Source organism: Aotus nancymaae, unplaced genomic scaffold (assembly GCF_030222135.1).
Source record: "Aotus nancymaae isolate 86718 unplaced genomic scaffold, 86718_ANA_hifiasm-v0.15.2.pri h1tg000059l, whole genome shotgun sequence".
In the NCBI taxonomy this organism is placed as follows: Eukaryota; Metazoa; Chordata; class Mammalia; order Primates; family Aotidae; genus Aotus; species Aotus nancymaae.
In genome coordinates, this window is record NW_026988473.1 from 51,248,241 (window position 1) to 51,268,489 (window position 20,249).

Consider the following 20,249-nt stretch of genomic DNA (forward strand, 5'->3'; position numbering starts at 1 on the left):
AGGCTATAGCATCAAATGTAGTTCATTTTGGCACACATGGGTATTTCCACATATCTTGGTGTTGTGTATTAGAAAGCCTCATGTCCAGGCCTTGGGTATAATCAGCCATGTTGCCCTGACTCTGCTAACTTTCTTTCCCACACAGAGCTCATCTCCTGTCCTGGGTGTAAATGAGTACATCTCACCAGGGATGTAACTGAACATTTTTTTCTGCGGTGTGTTCCTACTGAGCAACCCAAGATGGCCAGAGTAAGTCAGGACAAGGAAAGAAGCAGCTGATCTTTTTCAAAAATCTGAGGCCCCTGTCCATAAGTCTGTCTATCCACTCATCACTCTATCTGATTTGTTACTTCTCCATCAATTTTCCTAATCATCCATCCATCCATCTAGAAGAAAATAAAAATGTGTGAGTTGGGGAAAACAAAGAGTGGGTTTTCTATTAAGTGAAAATTACTTTTTTTTTTTTTTCTGTTGTCAATCCTTTTAGCAGCAGGTGAATGTGAGTTAAGGTATGTTAAGAATTGCTTACTGTATCTATAGTTATTCTTCTCTCTCTTATAGCTCTTACTGAAAAATACCAGTACTGGGCTTTTGTTTTATTTTTTATCTTCCTGAGTTGAAATTCATGTTCCCACCTCAGTCTCCCCAGCCTGGATTAAATGGGTTTATTAATCTTGCCTATATTTAAACACTATCACTTTTTCCTGAATTTCTTAAATTTTTTATCACTTACTGGCTGGCAGCCCTTCTGTTTCTCTTTCCACTAGGGTATCCTTGCCACCACTTTGTATTAATTCACCAATTTACTTACTTGTTCCTGTGTCTGATTTGTGTTGAATGTCTCACATGTGCCAGGCCCTGTGCTGGGTGTTAGGGAGATAGACCCATGTACTCTACCTTCAAGGAATTCATAGTTTAGTTAGTAAAACTTTCAGAATTCATATTAGTTTGGTGGCCTGTGTGATTCAGGCACAGATAGGCCAACTTTTCCAAATCTCCCCTTTCCTTGATGTTTTATATCAGCTTTGGCAAGATATTTGCTTACTAAATGAATGAACATTTGGACTAGGAGAGGCCTAGGTACTCTCAGATCAGGCAGACCCCAAGTGTGGGAGCACAACTCTGAATGCTGGTCTGTACTTGCCCTTTCTTGGCTGCATTTGACCATCTTGTTGTGTATTCCCATGTGTGGGCTTTCTCCTCTCTGAAGCACACTGAATTTCCTGCCTTTGCCTGTGCTTTCCCTCTGTTATAACATTTTCCTCCCTTGTCTGCCTGGTGAACCTACTTGTCATTCAGTATCCAACTCAAATATTTCCTCTTTGTAAAAACTTTCCTGGCTACTCCTAGACTGAGTTCCTGGAAGCCTACCTTGGTTTCCTTAGCATGCGTTGCATCCCTTTTATTACAGCATTACTCAGTTAATGCGTACCATCCTGTGTGCTATAGATAGCGTGAGGTCAGTTCCTTGGCTTACGCATCTGGGTATCCTTAGCTTCATACAGGACTTGTGTGAACAGCCCCTGAGACAGCTGCTGCTGCTGCTGCTCCTTCTCCTCCTTCTCTTCCTTCCCCTCCTCCCCCTCCTCCTCTCTTCTCCTCTTCCTTCTTCTTTTTCCTCTCCTTCTTCCTCCTCCTTTTTTGAGACAGGGTCTTCCACTGTTGCCCAGGCTGGAGTGTAGTGGTATGATCTCAGCTTACTGAAGCCTTGCCCTCCTAAGCTCAAGTGATCTTCCCACCTCAGTCTCCCCAGTAGCTGGGGCCACAGGCATGTGTCATCCCTCCCAGCTAATTTTTGTATTTTTTGTGGAGATAGGGTCTCACTACATTGCCCAGGCTGGTCTCAAACTCCTGGGCTCAAGCAATCCTCCTGCCTTGGCCTCCCAAAGTACTGGGATTATAGGTATGAGCCACCATACCTAACATAGCCACTGTTCTTTTGCTCACAAAGGATGCTTCCTTTCACAAGCCCTGACATATTACTCCCAGACAGCTCTCCAGAATAGACTACACTCCAAAATAGTAGAGGAATAGGCCTGCAGGACCCCAGTCTTTAGAGCATTTGCCATTTGTGTAGGCAGACCTAAATGAGGATATTGCCAGTAACTCCAGAACTCTCTGCTTCCAGAACTGCTCCGAGTGCAAGGAGAAGAGGACAGCACATATCCTCTGCACCTACTGCAATCGCTGGCTGTGTAGCTCTTGCACGGAGGAACACCAACACAGCCCTGTCCCCGGGGGCCCGTTCTTTCCTCGGGCCCAAAAAGGATCTCCAGGTACCAATCTCACCTCTCTCCACCCACTTCCATGCTCTAAAGCAGGGCTGAACCTTAGGATCCCTGGAGAATAACTCTCTGATCTTGTTTCCCTGCTGGAAAAGAAAGAAGGGACAGTCTAAGAGCCTTTCCCAAAGGAAGTCTTCTTCAGAGTCGGAGTGACTCACTCTAGTCCCTTCTTGTTGGGGGCAGGGGTGGATGAGTGTGGATAAAATGGTACAGGGAGGAAAATGTCGAATTATTGTGGAAGCTAGCTGAGCTCCCTACCTTTCACCTCTAGAGCAATCATGCCACACTTCTAATTTAGTTACTTAGTTAACTTAGTCTGGATCAGGACTTGTCCATTTGTCTATCCAGCACCATCTATTTTATTTTTATTTTTATATTTTTTGAGATGGAGTCTCACTCTGTCACCCAAGCAGGGGTGAAATGGCGCGATCTCAGCTGACTGCAACCTCTGCCTCCTGGGTTCAAGCGATTCTCCTGCCTCAGCCTTCTGAGTAGCTGGGATTACAGGCATAAGCCACAATGCCTGGGTAATTTTTGTATTTTTAGTAGCGATGGGGTTTCTCCATGTTGCCCAGGCTGGTATTGAACCCCTGACCTCAGGTGATCCACCTACCCTGGCTTACAGTGCTAGGATTACAGGCATGAGCCACTGCACCTGGCCACCATCTGTTTTTAATAACAATCTTCTTGAAAGTCTTTTCTCAAGGCCCTTGAATTGTGGGAGGGGTTCTACATCTGTCAAATCCACAGGAACCAGAGTTCATGATCCATGTGATCTAGCCTGGAGCCTGGCAAGGCTGGTTTCAGCTCCATTAAAAACAAAATCCTGATTAATGAACAGGTTGAGGTTAATTGTGAAGGATTCATTATTCTGCAGGAGATCTATATGGAGTAGTAGCAAGTGCCTTCTTTAGCCTCTGGCAGGTAATGGGATGCTAGGCCTTGATGGTGTGCTACTTCTGGACAACTGGGCAAATCCAGCCAAGCTAAGCCCAAAATTCTCCTTGTGCCCCTGGAGAGGCATCTGTTTGTACCACCTTCCCCCAAGTTTTGTGTCTCTGCAGTGTCCTCTGAAGGCTGAGGGCTGTGCAGCAAAGCTTAACTGGGCGGTCTGTCTACCTGAGCAAGAGAAGCCCACTTTCTCCATCTTCTCTGGCAGGAGTGAATGGTGGTTCTGGAGACTTCATCTTGTACTGTCCTCTACACACACAGGAAGTGCTCAAGCTATTCTGCGAAACATGTGATATGCTCACATGCCATAGCTGCCTAATAGTGGAACACAAAGAACACAGGTGGGGCTGACAGACTGCCTGAAATGGGCTGGGGAGGGCTCTGGACTTCTTACTTGTGAGAGCTCTGGGGCTCCTCATCCATCAAAATCTTTTCTCTGCCCAAGCCAACCTGCAGCCCCTGGGCTGAAGTTTTTCTCTGCTCCTATTGTGGGACTTCTCTGGAAAAGGCCTACTGGGCCAAGAGCCTGTGGTGCCTTAGACTTTCCCTAGAAGTCATCACAGCTTCCATAGGTCTGGCTGAGACAGTGCCCTGTGGAGATTTCCTGCTTGGCTGGCACATTCAAAGTAGGACTCAGCCCTTCTCGGCTTTTTCTCTGCCTCATCCCTTAGGTGCAGACATGTTGAAGAAGTTTTGCAAAACCAGAGGATGCTTCTGGAAAGTGTGACTACACAGGTGGCACATAAGAAATCCAGTCTACAGACATCTGCAAAGCAAATTGAGGACAGGTAGTACAGGCTAGTGCCTTGCCAGTGCTGGAAATGCTGTGTTCCTGCACACCCGGGGTTCCAACACCAGGCCATCATATGCAGTGCCTGTGAAGAGCACATATGGTTAAGCAGATGTGGACATATGTCCTAAAGGCATATGTCTTGGCCTTAGAGGTCTCAGGGCCAGGGAGTTGTCATCAAGTCATCACTTGGTGACTGAGGCCAAGCTAGGTCAGGATGATCGGAGTGAGCTGGGCCAAAGCATACACCTTATGAACTAGCCGGAAGTCAGTGCTTGAGAACAAGAGTACCAAGCAGACACTTGGGAAGAGAGGGCTGCTTATGATGAGGGTGGAACAAACCAGGGGCAATCTGTGCTTTATTACCCCTTTCCCTATGTGTTCTCTATAAATCTGCAAATGACATGAAATCATTGGCATTTTACATAGGAAGAGGAAGTGGTAGATGCTGAGAGCTCGTTATGTGGCAGGCACTGGCTTGGGTATCATGTATGCATTATTTTGTTCAGTTCTTGCCATTCTTTCTGTCAGGGATTATCTCCATTTTACTGATGAGACTGAGGTTCACAGAGGTTAGGTAACTTGTCTGAGATCACACAACTGGCCAGTGACTGTGCTGGGTTTGGATGTTAGGTCTGTGGTGACTTCAAAGCCCATGCTTTTTAAGTTTATAAAAATAGCTTCATTGAGATATAATCTACATGTCATAAAATTATTCTTTTAAAATGTATAATTCATTGGCCTTTAGTATGTTCACAGAATTGTGCAACTGTACATAATTACCGTCTACTTTAAGAACATTTTCATCTCCCTCAGAAGAAGCCGCATAAATGTTATTTGTCATTCTCCATTCCCCCAACACCCCCCTGGCCCTCAAAACCACTAGTCTACTCTCTGTCTCTTTTTACCTCATGGTGACATTTATTGGAGCATCCTCCATTTAAAGACAACAAGTTACAATAAATCATTCCCATACTTTCTCTTTTGGTCCTACCTCTAGCGCTGTGTCAACTGGTGGGCTACTGGTTGATCTGGGTGTAGACTTGAGGTTTACCTAGAGAAAACCAAGCTGAACTTTGGGCCATTGGCTCACTTAGATCAAGTGGGCTGGGTCGTACAAAAGGTGGGATGGTGGAGGAAGATTCTCTCTCTCTCTCTCTCTCTCTCTCTCCATATATATATGTGTGTGTGTGTGTGTGTGTGTATAATATATATACATGTATATATATGTATATATATGTGTGTGTGTATATATATATGTGTATATATATGTATATTTGGTGTCTGCTGGGCCCTGATCTCAATAGGCAGCCTCCAGGTTGGTTCTTTTGTTTACTGTCTCTTGGTCCTTATAGGCCATGAGGAAAGCTTACCATGGTTTGTCCTATTGAGTTTACAGGATTTTTGAAGTGAAGCATCAGCACAGGAAGGTGGAAAACCAGATCAAAATGGCCAAGATGGTTCTGATGAATGAGCTGAACAAACAGGCCAATGGGCTTATAGAAGAATTGGAGGTATGTATAGACAGATAGACCAGATGGTTCAGAAACCATGCACATATCAAACTAGTCCTGGGACCCAGGGAAGCCTAGGCTATAATTCAGATGTGCAGCTTCCATAGCTGTCTGCTGCCCTGTATTTTAAGATGTCAGTCTAATTTTGGGAGGGTGGCTCATGAAGGGCTGGAAAATCAGTTCAAACTGATTTTCGATGCTATGTCTCTTAGGCAGTCTTTCATCCTTAACTACACAGGGTTATTATAGTCTATAGTCTTAGAAGAGAAAGTCACGAAACAAACCACCTTCTTCACCGATTTATGCACAAGAGATATAGACATTTATTCATTTCCTCATTCATTTATTACTCATTCTATATTTGCACCATACAATCTCCCACCATCTCTCCCTCTCCTTTTCCATCAGCCAGCAGCCCATGGCAGCACTCTGCCCTACTGTCATCTCAGGGCTATCGTCTCATCTGATTCCATCAGTGACACACACAGGCCACCAGACTTCCCAAGCAGGTAGACTACAGTCCAATAACAGGATCAAGGACTCTGTCTTCTCTTTGTACCCAGGGCATTACTAATGAGAGAAAGCAGAAGCTGGAACAGCAGTTACAGAGCATCATGGTTCTCAACCGTCAGTTTGAGCATGTGCAGAATTTCATCAACTGGGCTGTCTGCAGCAAAACCAGTGTTCCTTTTCTTTTCAGCAAAGAGCTGGTAAGAGGAATCTCCCAACTCCTCAGCCTGTCCTTGAAGCTTATCAGAGCACCACCTTTGTCATAAGGGCAATGAGGCAGTCCTTGGAAGTGCCTTTTCTTTTTAGGATGGAAGGAGGAATAAGATAGCAGCTCCATCCATCCTTCAAATTCAATCACTGCTTTTGGGTTAGTAAGTAAACAGTATCTTTAACCAGATGCCACAGTGCAAAGAGAACGCAGGTGCTGAAATTGTCCTGCCCTCCTGAAGGTAGCTCAGTTGGGAAAGTCTGTAGTTCTTTGTTGTAGGTCAGTGATTCAGACATTATCCTGGACATGAGCAATGTGCTGGGCATCTCGTAGAAAGTTACTGGGGCTTACATGGGGAGCTAAGAGAAAAGGAGTTGGAGATAAGTTTGAAGTGTTAGACTTGAGAGGATGGCAGCACCCAGAAGAGTGAGCAAGAATTTTGAGAGAAGTTGATGGAGTTTATATTTGGATACTTTGAATCTAAGGTGCCTATAGAGCATCCAAAACCAACTCTAAGCTACCTACCATTAAAAAGCTGTTTTAATATATGGGTGTGGAAGTCAGAGGAAAAGTTTGTTTGGAGAAGGAGATGTAGGAGTCACCAGGAAATCAGTGGTATCACCTTGGAAGAATGTGTGGAGCAAGAAGAGAGAAAGTCAGGAACCCAGGGAATACCGTCATTTTCAGTGTAGACAGAGGAAGAAGATGAGTGGAGGAGAGTGAGAAGTAATGGTCAGAGGTCGGAAGCAAAACAAAGTGTGATACACAGAAATGAACAGTTTCCAGTTTTAAGTAGCCCATATGTCAATGCTGCATGGGTGAAAGAAGATGAATAGTGAAGAGCAGCCTTCAGATCTGGGAATGAGGCTATCGTCTGAAAGAAGCTCCAGCAAAGCAGAAGGGTCAAAAGCTAGAATCAGGAGACTGAGGATGGGTGGTGAGGAAGTAGAGATGGAAGCAAAAGGAAGAAAAATAAAAACATAGCCTGAGAAGATGGCAGAGTTGGGGGAAACTTTTTTTTTAAGATTGGAAAACATCTGCACACATGTATATGGGAGAAGAGGCTGTGAAGATAGAGAGGAGGGGTGTGTGGTGGGGTAAGTATACTGAAAAAGCAGGAGGAAGGATCTAGAATGAACTGGTGGCCTTAAACACAAGGACAGTCCCTTTGTCTAAGATGGGAGGACAGTCCATCTTAGACAAAAGGGACAATGTTGTAGTTAAGTTTGAGGTAGAAGGGATATAAGTTTGGGGTAATTTGTCCTTTATGGTGTCTTTTTTTCTCTGTGAAATGGAAGGTGATAATAAGAGGGTTCAAACATTGGTAAGTAGCACCAAAGTAAAGATTTTAAATAGTCATTGAGTGCAGTGGAAGAGAAAGATGACAAGAAAAGAAGTGACAAGATAAAGGGCTGAGGGGTGCTGCTGAAATTAAGGATCACTGAAATGGCTACAGATAACATGGCTTTGGTATGGCTGGATTGCCTAAGGGTAGGAGTTGGCGATGGGGAGGGAATTAGGACACTAGTGATATTATTACTATAAATGACAGGAAGCTGGGGGTACTGTGGACTGAAGGAGCAGGGATTGGAGAGGTTGAAGAACATACTCTGAAAGAGCATAAACTTGTTATGACCAGGGTGGGTTGTTGGAGTTCAAAGGTCTCATAGGTAGAATGGTTCTAAATGATGAATAGGGTCTAGGTATGGTGACTAAACTGAAAACAAGTGAAGGTGGTTGCATGCAAGAGATCAACGAAATAAGAGGCCAAGATGTTAGTTGGGAGATTAGTTAACAAGAGGATGGCAGGGTAAGTTGGAAACTTGCCAAAGCCCTAGACAGGAAATAGATGAAAGTGATGGGAGGGGAAGAGGGCTATTGAATAGGATAGAAGGGTGTTTTACCTGTAAGTGGAAGAACAGCAATGGGGAGCTCAGAAAATGTCTGCCCCCACTAGGCTTTTAAATTGAGGTGATGGGAGAATAAATGGAGCTGCCAGTCAATGTTGTTGTGAAGGAGAATGACAAATCACTTGAGGCCTGAAAAGGATAAGAATGTAGGTGTTGCAGAAGCCTTGATAAGAGAAAAGGGATCAGCTGGGAGGATGGGCAGGCGCTAAGGTGCACGAGAATGAGAATATGGAGGATAACAAGAAGTTAAAGGGCCATGACTTTGGGCCTTTCAGCCTGTCCAAAGAGTATGAGAAGGGGAGTTGTCATTTAGATGCGAGATGCCCAAATAAATGACCTTTGGTGCTGTTGTCAGATTGTGTTTCAGATGCAGCGATTGCTGGAAACAAGTTGTAACACAGATCCTGGCTCTCCTTGGAGTATCAGATTCACCTGGGAGCCTAATTTCTGGACCAAGCAGCTATCTTCTCTTGGTGAGCTTGTGCCCACCCACCCAGGCCCACCCACCCTGTGGGCTTTGCCCTAATTGCTTATTTACCTTACTGGGTAGGTCAGTATATGCCGAAGAGAAAGCACTCCCTGAGACTGCCAGTGGTCATGGAATCATTAAGCAAACTTTTTTTTTTTTTTTGAGAGGGAGGAGGAGAGGTTGAGGAATTTAAATAACAATGGCAATATAGGACTTTGTATCAGGACCAGTTGAAATCTGAGTTTACCATTCTGTATAAATGTCCTGTTACCTTGGTTTTGTTGCTGAGGGGGAGACAAGACAGTCACCCTGCTCTCCAGAATGCTGTGTGGCAGTACAGATGAATGTGTGTCTCTGTGGTCACACAAAAGTACACATGTGGGCACAAGCAGGGGTATCTCAGCAACAGTGAGACTGTGTGTGCATGTGGGTGTGTTACACAGACATATCCTTTTGAGTTGAGATGTAAGCAGATAATTCATGGCCTTGTGCATTTTACTTCCCTGCTGCAATCGTTTGTTGGCATTCAGTCTTTAGGCAGAATGTAGACAGCTTGAAGTTGTGCCTGTGTTGACAGACTAACGAGTTTGTTAAACTGATGGCCAGCTGCTGCCTTCATTTGAGGCTGTTAATCTTACTGAAAGTTTGTTGAACTTGGCAAAGTGACAAATGATATGTAGGTTTATTTTCTGCTTCCCTCTTTCCTTTGATTTAACTCAGCAGACCTTTGATAGCCACCTACTCTTGTTTAGGCTCCATGCTAAGCACTAAAGAACGAAAGGTGAATAAAACACACTTTCCTTAAGGAACTCAGACTTCCTGTAAGTAAGCCTCATCAAAATAATGAGATGAAGGAGCCAACTCATTAGACTGAAGAAGCTAACTCATTAGACTGAGTTAGCCATAGATCCACTCATGCACAAGGGACCTAGAGACCTCAGGGGGCAGTGCCGGTGCCTGGCACTGACCAGGTGTATTAGTCTGTTCTCACATTACTGTGAAGAAATACCTCAGACTGGGTAATTTATAAAGAAAAGAGGTTTAATTGGCTCATGATTCTGCAGTCTGTAAAGCAAGCATGATGCTGGAATCTGCTCAGTTTCTGGGGAGGCCTCAGGAAACTTATAGTCATGGCAGAAGGTGAAGATGCACATCACATGGACAGAGCAGCAAGAAACAGAGCAAGGGCGGAGATGTCACACACTTCTAAACAATCAGATCTCATGAGAACTCTATCACAAGAACAGCACCTAAGGGATGGTGCTAAACCATTCATGAGGGATCTGCCCCCATGATCCAGAGACCTCCTACCAGGAGCCACCTCCAACACTGGGGATTACAATTCAACATGAGATTTGAGTGGGGACGCAGATCCAAACCGTATCACCTGGTATTAGAGCTTCCCTGCTCTCTTCCATCCTACTTGCTCAACACACAGTTCCCCACGCCTGTATCTGCGGACTTGTTCATTGGTCCCAGACTTGACTCTACCCTTTGCTACTTTCCAGCATATTCCTTCCCCACCCTAAAGTTGATTCTTTTTGTCAGACTCTGATTGGGCCATTCTGTTAAAAAAAAAATGAGTAGGTGCTGTTTGAGGGAGCTTATGGTTTTCCTAGTCTGACAGTTTCCTAGACTCTGACAGAAACAGAGTCAGGACAGAGCATCTGGTGAAAGCTGAGCTAATTTCTCAAAAATCCTGTGCCCCCAAAGCAGCTCCATACAGGTGCTATTACTGGCAGTATTCTAGACTGAGTCTAGGAGATCAGGCCTTGAATTTCTTAATCTCTGTGCCTGGTACAGGATTGTTGAATGAGGTCTTTTTGTCCCAGGAGCAGGAAGTAGCAAGGTGGGAGCAACTTGAAAAACTTGAAAAACTCTCTGTTCTGCATTTCTAGGCTGCATAACTACTGAAGGTGGACAACTGTCCCGGGCAGATGCTCCTGCTTATGGAGGCTTACAGGGGCCATCACCCTTTTATCAAAGCCACCAGTCTCCAGTGGCTCAGCAAGAGGCTCTTAGCCACCCTCCACACAAGTTCCAGTCTCCAGCAATGTGCTCCTCATCTGTGTGCTGCTCCCACTGCTCCCCAGTCTCACCTTCCCCCAAAGGCCAGGTCCCCCAACCCAGCATGCACCCAGCCCACAGCTTTAGGCAGCCCTCTGAGATGGTGCCCCAGCAGCTGGGGTCTCTGCAGTGCTCTGCCCTGCTGCCCAGGGAGAAAGAGCTTGCCTGCAGCCCTCATCCACCAAAGCTGCTGCAGCCCTGGCTGGAAACCCAGCCCCCTGTGGAGCAGGAGAGCATACCCCAGCGGCTGGGGCAGCAGCTGACTTCCCAGCCTGTGTGTATTGTCCCCCCACAGGATGTTCAGCAAGGAGCCCATGCCCACCCCACCTTACAGACACCCACTATCCAAGTCCAGTTTGGCCACCACCAGAAGCTGAAGCTCAGTCACTTTCAGCAGCAGCCACAGCAGCAGCTGCCACCTCCAACGCCTTCGCTACCTCCCCCACAGCAGCCACCTCCACCTCCACCTCCATCCCAGCATCTGGCTTCTAGTCAGCATGAGAGCCCTCCTGGGCCTGCCTGTTCTCAGAACGTGGACATAATGCATCACAAGTTTGAGCTGGAGGAAATGCAGAAGGACCTGGAGCTTCTTCTCCAGGCTCAACAGCCCAGCCTGCAACTGAGTCAGACCAAATCTCCTCAGCATCTGCAGCAAACCATTGTGGGGCAGATCAACTACATCGTGAGGCAGCCAGCGCCTGTCCAGTCCCAGAGCCAGGAGGAGACCCTGCAGGTAAGCATCAGGGTGACTTGGCATGGATACTCTGCCCATCCTAGGATCACTCAGGGAACATAGCCTCCCTGGAAACAGGGCGGTATACAGGAATACAGTTATTTCACCTTAAAGCAGCCTTGAGCTCAACCCTCACATTTCAAAACTACCCTGGACTTAACCTCCCATCTCAGAAAAGCTCCAGAGAGCATAGTACCCAGTCCCAACTTAGATCTAGGCTCAGTGCTCTCCAGAGTAGCTTGGCTTAGCCCTGTCTTCCTGGATGACAGTAGGGACCCTGCCCACCGATGGTACCTTCTGAGCCGTGCTGAACTCCTGCCAGTGCCAGAGCAGAAGGGAGGCTGTCTCTTAACTTGTCATATCCCTAGATCCCTTGCCGGACCTTAGGAATCCCAGACAGCAGGAAGGGCAGAGCTTAAGGAGTAGAGTGAAGAACCATGTTAGATGCTGGCAGGCAGCACTTTTATAATACTGCACAGGTATAGACTTAAACTTTTTTACCTCTACTAAGCTGGGAATGTTTGTTTGTTTGTTTGTTTGTTTTTGAGACAGAGTTTTGCTCTTGTTGCCCAGGCTGGAATGCAATGGCGCGATCTCAGCTCACCGCCGCCTCCGCCTCCCTGGCTCAAGTGATTCTCCACCACTATGCCCGGCTAATTTTTTGTATTTTTAGTAGAGACAGGGCTTCTCCATGTTGGTCAGGCTGGTCTCGAACTCCCTATCTCAAGTGATCGGCTCACCTCGGCCTCCCAAAGTTCTGGGTACAGGTGTGAGCCACTGCGCCCAGCCTTAAGCTGGGTATTTTTTATATGCGCCATATCATTTATCCTATCAACAATGTTGTTTGGTAGGCATTACCGTCTGTGCTTTATAGGTGTATAAATGGGAGTTAGAGGAGGCTAGCAGTCTGTCTACATATCATACATCATTGAGAGGTAGAGCTAAGACTTGGTTCCAGGTCTGCTGACATTTCTGTAATGCCACAGAAGTCTTCTTCTCTCTGTAGGAGGATATTGGATGCTGCTCCTCTTTTTCTCAGCCAAAAGACAGTTGAAGAGGTGCAGTTTGTACCCCTGGGATCTTTGCTGCCTTTCGCATCTTCATTCTTAGCTCTTGATTTTCTTTTTTACCCCCAGAACACCTGTTCTATCCTCTTCTCTCTACCCTTCTCTCACTTTTTCCATAGTGGTACCCCCTTTAAATCTGTAATCACATTTTTATCTTCAAAGCAGCTTTACAGATTTTTACTTTATTATAGAATATAAGGCCTCACATTTATGCTTTAGTACTGGAACTTCAGATCATGCTTCAGTGTCTTCCCCTGAGGCCCAGTTCTTTTGAGGAGATATAGAATAATCCGTGTGATGGCAGAGAAGGGTCTAGGGTTCATAGAGGGCCACAAGCTAAAATGTAAGTCAAAAGTAGGTTATGATTGCCAAAGTGAACATCACAAAATTAGCTCAAAATTCTATCCTAAGACTTTTGCACTAGCATGTAGTCTTTGGAAGAGTTGGGATGAGAGTATTTTTCTTTTTGGAAAATAAGCAGTCCACAGTATGTAGGTGGTAATGATGGGCAGGGCAGGGTGGGTTCTAGCCTTTGCTGCCACTGCTGCTGCTACTGCTGCTGCTACACTCTCTGCAGTAAAACCCACTCAAATTCTTATTTTCTTCTCCAGGCTACAGATGAGCCCTCAGCATCCGAGGGCTCAAAATCGGCTCTCCCTCTTGACAAGAATACTGCTGCTGCCTTGCCCCAGGTGTCTGGGGAAGAAGCCCCTCTCAGTGTCCCCCCAGTGGACAGCACCATCCAGAACTCCTCTCCAAATGTGGTGAGAAAGGTACTGAAGGAGCCTGTTTTCCCTGACCACATGGAACCCACTGCTAGCCAAGGCCCCGGGCACCTGGAGGAGGATAGGGTCGGGGGAGGAGTGTCCCTGTTCCATCCCTGGATGCTACACAGCTCTGATTCATGCCTTCTCTCCTAGTGAGTCAACAACATAGATCTTCCTCATCACCCATTTCCACTCCCCTAAACATGTACAGTGGGGCCTACTTGGCTTCATGCAGAGTGGAAGGGGGAAGGGAAAGAAAGCCAGTTTATTAAACACATACTCTGTGCTTGGAACCATGTATGCTGCTTCATGAGCATTAACTCATCTCACCTCCAACAGTTGTGGAAGTGAGCATCCCCTATTGTATAGCTAAGGAAACTGAATTCCAGGGCCCTACAGCTAGTAGAAGAGAGAGCTGAGGTTTTAAAACTGAGATCAGTTAGAATTCAAAGCTTGAACTTCCCTCTGCAATGAAGATGGGGAAAATATTTTATGTGGCCACCACAACCCAGAGTTTGCTGACCTTAAGACTTGATTCAGTGAAATTTGTTGGGTGAGTGGTCTGCAGGGATGTTCTGCAGAGGTAGATGAGCAGCTGAGACACTGAGATCTCTTGAAGATGAGCTCTTGGAGACCTTTCTGTCCACCCACCTACAGCTTGCTGAAAGTGTTTGCTTACCCTGGACATAACCCAGAACCCTACAAATCCTCAACTGTCTATTCTCACCGCTACCCTTTCACCCCCAACCCCTGTCATACTTCTAGCCAGAGCCTCAGTGCTGTGCCATGGCCTCCACCCATTTTTCCTAGTGCCCCTTGGCCCTGTTCCACTTACCCTATTGCCTTCTGTGGCCTGGTGCCCTCAGCCCTCCAGTGCCTCCACCCAGCCCTGGACTTGAAGCTCTGTCAGGTATTCTGAACCCTCCCTGCCTGTAGCCTTGGCCCTGTTGCATCCCTCTGGCCCTGCAGCCCAGCTATGCTGGTTGCTCAGTGTACCTGCCCCTCACCAAGTTTGCCTAACGGTACCATTGCAGTGCATGTCTTAAATCAGTCAGTCTCAATAATATTTGAGAAGAGTTTAGAAAAAAGAAGGGACAGCAAAAATGAAATGTCAACTTGGAAATTGCTAGTGACTCTCGAGGCTTTTTGTCTGTTCCTGTCCTACTCTGTTGAAAATGGCTTGGCGTAGAGGCCCTTGAGGTACTGTAGATTGGCCCTTTGTGGTTCTTAGATGTTTAACTTCTTGTATTTGGGCCAGCCACCTAACCATTCATCCATTTGTTTATTCATTGAATGTTTTATATATATAATATACATATACGTATATATATACACACACACATATGTGTGTGTTTTATATATATATATATGTATGTATGTATGTACATATATACACATTAATCTCCAAGTTTGTGCCGCATATTCTGCTAGGTGCCAGGCATACATTGGTGAATAAGGATAGTCCCATGCTGGAGATTACTGGCTGGTGAAAGAAACAGTTAAGCAACAATAATAAATTGTGGTAAAGTGCTGTGATAGTCGTTGTGGTACACCCCAATGGAGCACCAAGCTCTGGGAGAGGGGGCTGTTAACAGAAGATTTCTTAGAGGACATTATTTTAAGCTGACATTTCAAAGAGGAGAAGTTGGGCTACTAAAGGGTAGAGGGATAGAACAAAGAGTCAAAAGGAATGGCAACTAGGAAGCTTCAGGAGTGAGAGAAAGTCTGGGGCAATTAGGGGGGCTTCAGATAATTTGTAATTTGACTTGATAGGATCACGAGATGCACTGGGGAATGGGATGGATTGAAACCAGAGGGGTTATAAGCCTTGTAAATTATACTTTGGGGTTGGGATTCAGTCCTGGGGGCTGTGAGGAGTAAATAAAGGACTTCCAGAAAGGGGGAACTTGGTTTGAATTAAATTGGAAAGATCACTTTAGCTGTAGTAAGGGAGACCAGAACAGTACAGAGGAGAAACAGCAGGCTGAATGAAATCAATAGCAATGGGAATAAAGAGGAAGCAAATATTTCAAGAGATATCAGATCATAGTAGTCCTAGTCTCAGTGTCTGATTGATGATATGTAAGGCAGAGAAAGCCCTTTGGCTTATCACCCAGGTGTTTCCCCATGTTCCCATCCCAGTGGATTTGTCTTGACCAACTGGGATAGGAGCATGGGAAAAAGGGCATATTTAGGGGAAGAAGTTAAGTTTTGAATTATTGATGTTCTTTTGTGGAGGACACATTAGAAGATGACCTGAAGGCAGCTAGCTCTAGATGTCAGTGGTTCAGAAGCAAGCATGAGAATTGCTGTGACTGCCCGACAGTTTCTTCCTGCCTGCTGCACAAATGAAGTCTGTGGCACTGCAATAGAGAAAGAGTTTAGTTGATGTGAGGCTGGGATTTTTAAAAGGCAGTTTGGGGAAGGGGTGGCTAGAAATGGGTGCTTACTGATGATTGCTTGGGATGGAGATGAAATCATGGGTGAAAGCCGTCCACTTCAGCTAAGTTGCTTCTGGGTGGGTCACAGGAGTGGGATTGATGGGTCTGGGTAAAGCCATGGATGTCAGACATGCTCAGAACTTGAAAAGATATCTCAAAAGGCCAATCTACAGTAGACCCAGGAATGATTAAGGGAAAGGCAAGGGTTGGGGTGAGTAGATTAGATCAGATCTTTTTCACTGTCATAATTTTCTCACTGATACAATTTTTGCAAAGGTGGTTTCATTGCCAGTGCTCAGTTGTAGTGGAAGCCATGCAGAAAATGCTGCTTCTCATTTGATGAGGTTAAGTTCTGTTCCTATACACAGAGCAGAGGAAAGGAGTTGAGCCACATGCATGGAGTCGATGCTGCCTGTGTGAATGGCCCACAGAGTTCTCTCAGCAGCAAGGGGTGCTGCCCTCTTGTGTGACTGCAAGTTGGCAATGGGGTTAGCAAAGGTCCTAGGAACTCTAACTTCTCATTTTGAGCTTCTCCTGCCCCTTATTAAACGGGGTTCCTATAGAGGTTTGGAGGGTCAGATGGCCTGGCATTCTTCAGGTGTTTCATAGGCTTTTCATGGCTTGAACTCCCCGAAAAAGGATCCTCAAGTTTGTCATCCTGGCTCAGAGGAACATTTGGGTCGGCAGAGAGAGATCAACCCTAACAGTGAGAGCCACTGGTTGTACACAAAACTACTGCAATAAGGAAAAGGGCTTTGTATTTGAGGGAATTTGTTGCCTTGGAGCTGAGATTGGGCAGGGTGGAAGGCATGAAGCTCAGGGATAGTTAACAACATTTTGATAATACTTTGTATAGTATCGTTCTAATTTTTTCATAGGTTTTTATATGGATTATTTCATTTTATCTCTTTATCCTAGCAATGCTATGAGGAAGCCTTTTTCTTATTCCCCTTTGAAAGATGTGGAAACTGAGACACAGAGAGGTTAAGTGACCCACCTAAGAGTTACGCAGCCAACCCATTGGGCAATGTTAGGACCAGACCACACAGGTCCTTGACAGCTCTGTGTTCAATGACTAGGTTAAATTGCTTCTCTTTCTGCACCGCAGTGGGAGAAATAGGACTCCATTTGGCCTCTCACCTGCTGTATTTTCCTGTCTTCGTAATCCTTGAAGTAGCCTGAGGCCTTGCTGGGGAGAGGTCTTAGGACCCAGACTAGTTTGGTATCGGTTGTCTTTATCCAGTAAAGGCATTTTGGCCTCCAGCCCACTCCCGGCCTGTGCTGGCTTGTGAGTGCCAGGAAAGTCAGAAGAATCTATCTGAAGGTCACAGACCAGAAGAACCTGTGGCACCAGGCACCTTTCTATGAGTTCTACACTGACTGTATATCACCATAAGAGGACTTTTGGTGAAACAGAGCGTTTGTGCACAAGTACCTTGGAGCTGGTGCTTGTCTGGTCTTCAGATTGCTGCTGAAAATGAGATGTGAAAGTTCTAGAAAGAGTTTTCTAGTGGCTTAAGCTCTGCAACCCCTTTTGGATGCATTTTGACATTTGTCTGGCACCTGCTGTTGCCTAAGCTTCCTAATCTTGGTCCAGCCACTCTGAAAGAAAGACCATGGCTACAACCCTACAACAACAACCCTTACATCTCAAGTGAAACTGGGAGACATTTTGATGGCTTCATTGCATGCTTCTGAACCAGTTAACTGCTGAAAAATACACACAAGCATTTCCTTAAAGGAGCTGGCCAGGCACGGTGGCTCATACCTGTAATCCCAGCATTTTGGGATACTGAGACAGGCTGATTGTTTGAGCTGAACAGCTCAAGACCAGCCTGGACAACATGGTGAAACCCAGTCTCTACAAAAAACACAAGAAAATTAGCCAGGCATGGTGGCGCATGTCTGTGGTCCCAGCTACTCAGGAGGTTGAGGCATGAGAATTGCTTTAGCCTGGGAGGCAGAAGTTGTAGTGAGCTGAGATTGCGCTACTGCACTCTAGCTTGGGTAACAGAGCAAGACTGTCTCAAAAAAATAAAAAGCTCTCATGGAGTCAAAGCTGTGGGTGTCACAGAAAGCCCTATTTGAGTCCCAGTTCACCTTCAAGAGTGACTTTTCTTCTGCTGCTCGTAACATAGCTCCAGATCTTCAAGAGAGGACTTCAAAGCCACCAGCATGCTGCTTATGGCTTAGGAGTCTGAGATGTATTTCCAGTAAATGATACAGAAGCGGTAGGCATTCCTGTGATCTAGATTATTAAGAGTGATACAGAGGAGTAAAGGATAATGACTCAGGCAGATAATATTTATACCATTATCAAAGCATTTCAATACCCGATCTCTTAATTTGAGTCTTATAAAAACTCAGTGAGATTTACATTAACCTGTGTAGGAGGAAATTAAAACCCAGAGCTGGACAATGACTTGCTTAAACTCATTAAACTCTGGTAACTGTGAGGAAATACCAGACATCCTGCCTCCATAGTCTCCAAAGCTACTGCTATGGATCAGATTGTGGATCCTCAATCTCAGGAACAATCGCTTAGCCCTGACAGCAGCATTTGCTCACGTGTTCCTGGAGCCTGGTGAAGTTTTCTTAGGGCACAGCCTGCGTCCTGGTCGGCCTCTGCAGAATTAATTGTACACTCTTTCTACTCAGGAGTCAGGCCAAACACTCCCCAAGTCTGGCTCCTGAACTTAGCATACTCTAAGAAGCCTGTCTCCTTACTTCTATCCTGATTTCATTCACCATCCAAACCTAAGATCTTTGTCTAGATCTCCTGGCCCATGAGAAATCAAGTTCTTGCTCCTATCTGTTTACTAAGACAGAATAGTGTGTCAAGTGTATTAGAAGTACTCCCATTCAAAATAATGTTTTAAGTCAGTTTCTTACACTGGCCTGGGCAAAATACCTCCGACCAAATTCTCCTGAGTCTTCCAGCCTTGGGGTTTGAGGATTCCACTCATCTGGCTTTCACTTCAGACTTACTAGAATCCATTTACTCCTTTCCTCTTTCTTCAGCCTCAGACTCTGGGATCCTCTGCTTTTATGTCCTCCCTGGATTATCAGAGTACAGGGCACTCTTCACTTCTTCTCTCTTCACCGCCCATGAAACTTTTCCCATTTGACTTTACTAAGTTATCATATATTTGCATAGTTACATTGATAGTGACAGCTTTAAATAGTACAAGAGCTTTGTGTTGAGATGAGGAACACTCATTGTCAGCAAGAGCAAGAACTTTGCCATTAAAAATCAACATGTGAGGGGCAGGCACAGTGGCTTACACCTGTAATCCCAGCACTTTGGGAGGCTGAGGCAGGCGGATCATTTGAGGTCAGGAGTTCAAGACCAGCAGCCTGGCCAACGTGGTGAAAACCCATCTCTACTAAAAATACAAAAATTAGCTGGGCATGGTGGTGGGCACCTGTAATCCCAGCTACTTGGGAGGCTGAGGTAGGAGAATCACTTGAACCCAGGAGGCAGAGGTTACATTGAGCTGAAATTGCCCAAGTGCACTCTAGCCTGGGCGACAGAGCAAGACTCTTCTCAAAAACAAACAAACAAACAAAAACATGTGAAACTACTTACTAGAAAGGTTTGTCCCTTCCTCAGCCATCTGATTCTGTTGTTTACAGATCTGCTACTGTTAAACCAGTCCACTTAGTCTTGAAGCTGTTGAAGCATTCGCATTTTTTTTTTCTTTGAGGTGGAGTCTTGCTCTGTTGCCAGGTTGGAGTGCAATGGTGCAATCTCAGCTCACTGCAACCTCTGCTTCCCGGGCTTAAGCCATTCTCCTGCCTCATTCTCCCAAGTAGCTAGGACTACAGGTGTGTGCCACCACACCCAGCTAATTTTTGTATTTTTAGTAGAAGGGGGTTTCACCATGTTGGTCAGGATGTTCTTGATCTCTTGACCTTGTGATCTGCCCTCCTCAGCCTCCCAGAGTGCTGGGATTGCAGGCATGAACCACTGCACCTGGCTAATTTTTGTATTTTTAGTAGAGACAGGGTTTCACCATGTTGGTCAGGCTGGTCTTGAACTCCTGACCTCAGGTGTTACACCTGGCATATTCACGTATTTTGAGGATTTAATTCATAAATCTGTTTTCCTCTCTCTTGTTTCCTTAGCTAGAGTGAAGGCCTTCAGTGTGTTTCCAAGACACAACTCCCAAATCTTTGGTCTCTTTTTCTATTGCATATTTACACAGTGGTCAGTTTCTGATGACTTTAACCACTAGGACAAAAACCTGAAACCAGAAGTGACCAGGCAAAGCTTTGGAGCAGCAACAAAAACAGCCCATCACAAAACCCAGGCATTATGTTCTATAGGAGATCATAAACTCACATGTGGGTACCTAGCCAGTGTTCTTGATCTAGCAAGCTTAAATATATGGTTTTCTTGGGAAAATTTTAGTTTAACTTCATTATAGTAGTAAGGAGAGTAGAAGCAGGGAGTCAAGATTTCTGTAAAGGCAGCTAAAAAGGAAGACAAGAAACATCACCTGGAAAAGTGCCACGGGATGAGATCATTCTCTGA

At 45.5% G+C, this 20,249-nt stretch overlaps 1 protein-coding gene across 6 annotated transcripts in view; it reads left to right on the forward strand.

Moving 5' to 3' along the window:
- The window catches only part of TRIM66 (tripartite motif containing 66), a 66,975-nt gene that overhangs the window by 29,259 nt on the left and 17,467 nt on the right, over positions 1 to 20,249 (forward strand). For 4 of the 6 annotated variants that reach the window (XM_064365198.1, XM_021675133.2, XM_021675134.2 and 1 more), the window contains 9 exons: positions 146 to 249; positions 2,129 to 2,276; positions 3,445 to 3,577; positions 3,908 to 4,024; positions 5,426 to 5,540; positions 6,104 to 6,250; positions 8,524 to 8,641; positions 10,536 to 11,437; positions 13,116 to 13,277. In XM_064365198.1, the coding sequence (XP_064221268.1) occupies positions 241 to 249; positions 2,129 to 2,276; positions 3,445 to 3,577; positions 3,908 to 4,024; positions 5,426 to 5,540; positions 6,104 to 6,250; positions 8,524 to 8,641; positions 10,536 to 11,437; positions 13,116 to 13,277 (1,851 nt within the window). In that variant the 5' untranslated portion in view covers positions 146 to 240. The remainder of the gene's footprint in view (positions 1 to 145; positions 250 to 2,128; positions 2,277 to 3,444; positions 3,578 to 3,907; positions 4,025 to 5,425; positions 5,541 to 6,103; positions 6,251 to 8,523; positions 8,642 to 10,535; positions 11,438 to 13,115; positions 13,278 to 20,249) is intronic. The other 2 variants (XM_021675130.2, XM_021675135.2) reach the window with 2 other exon arrangements.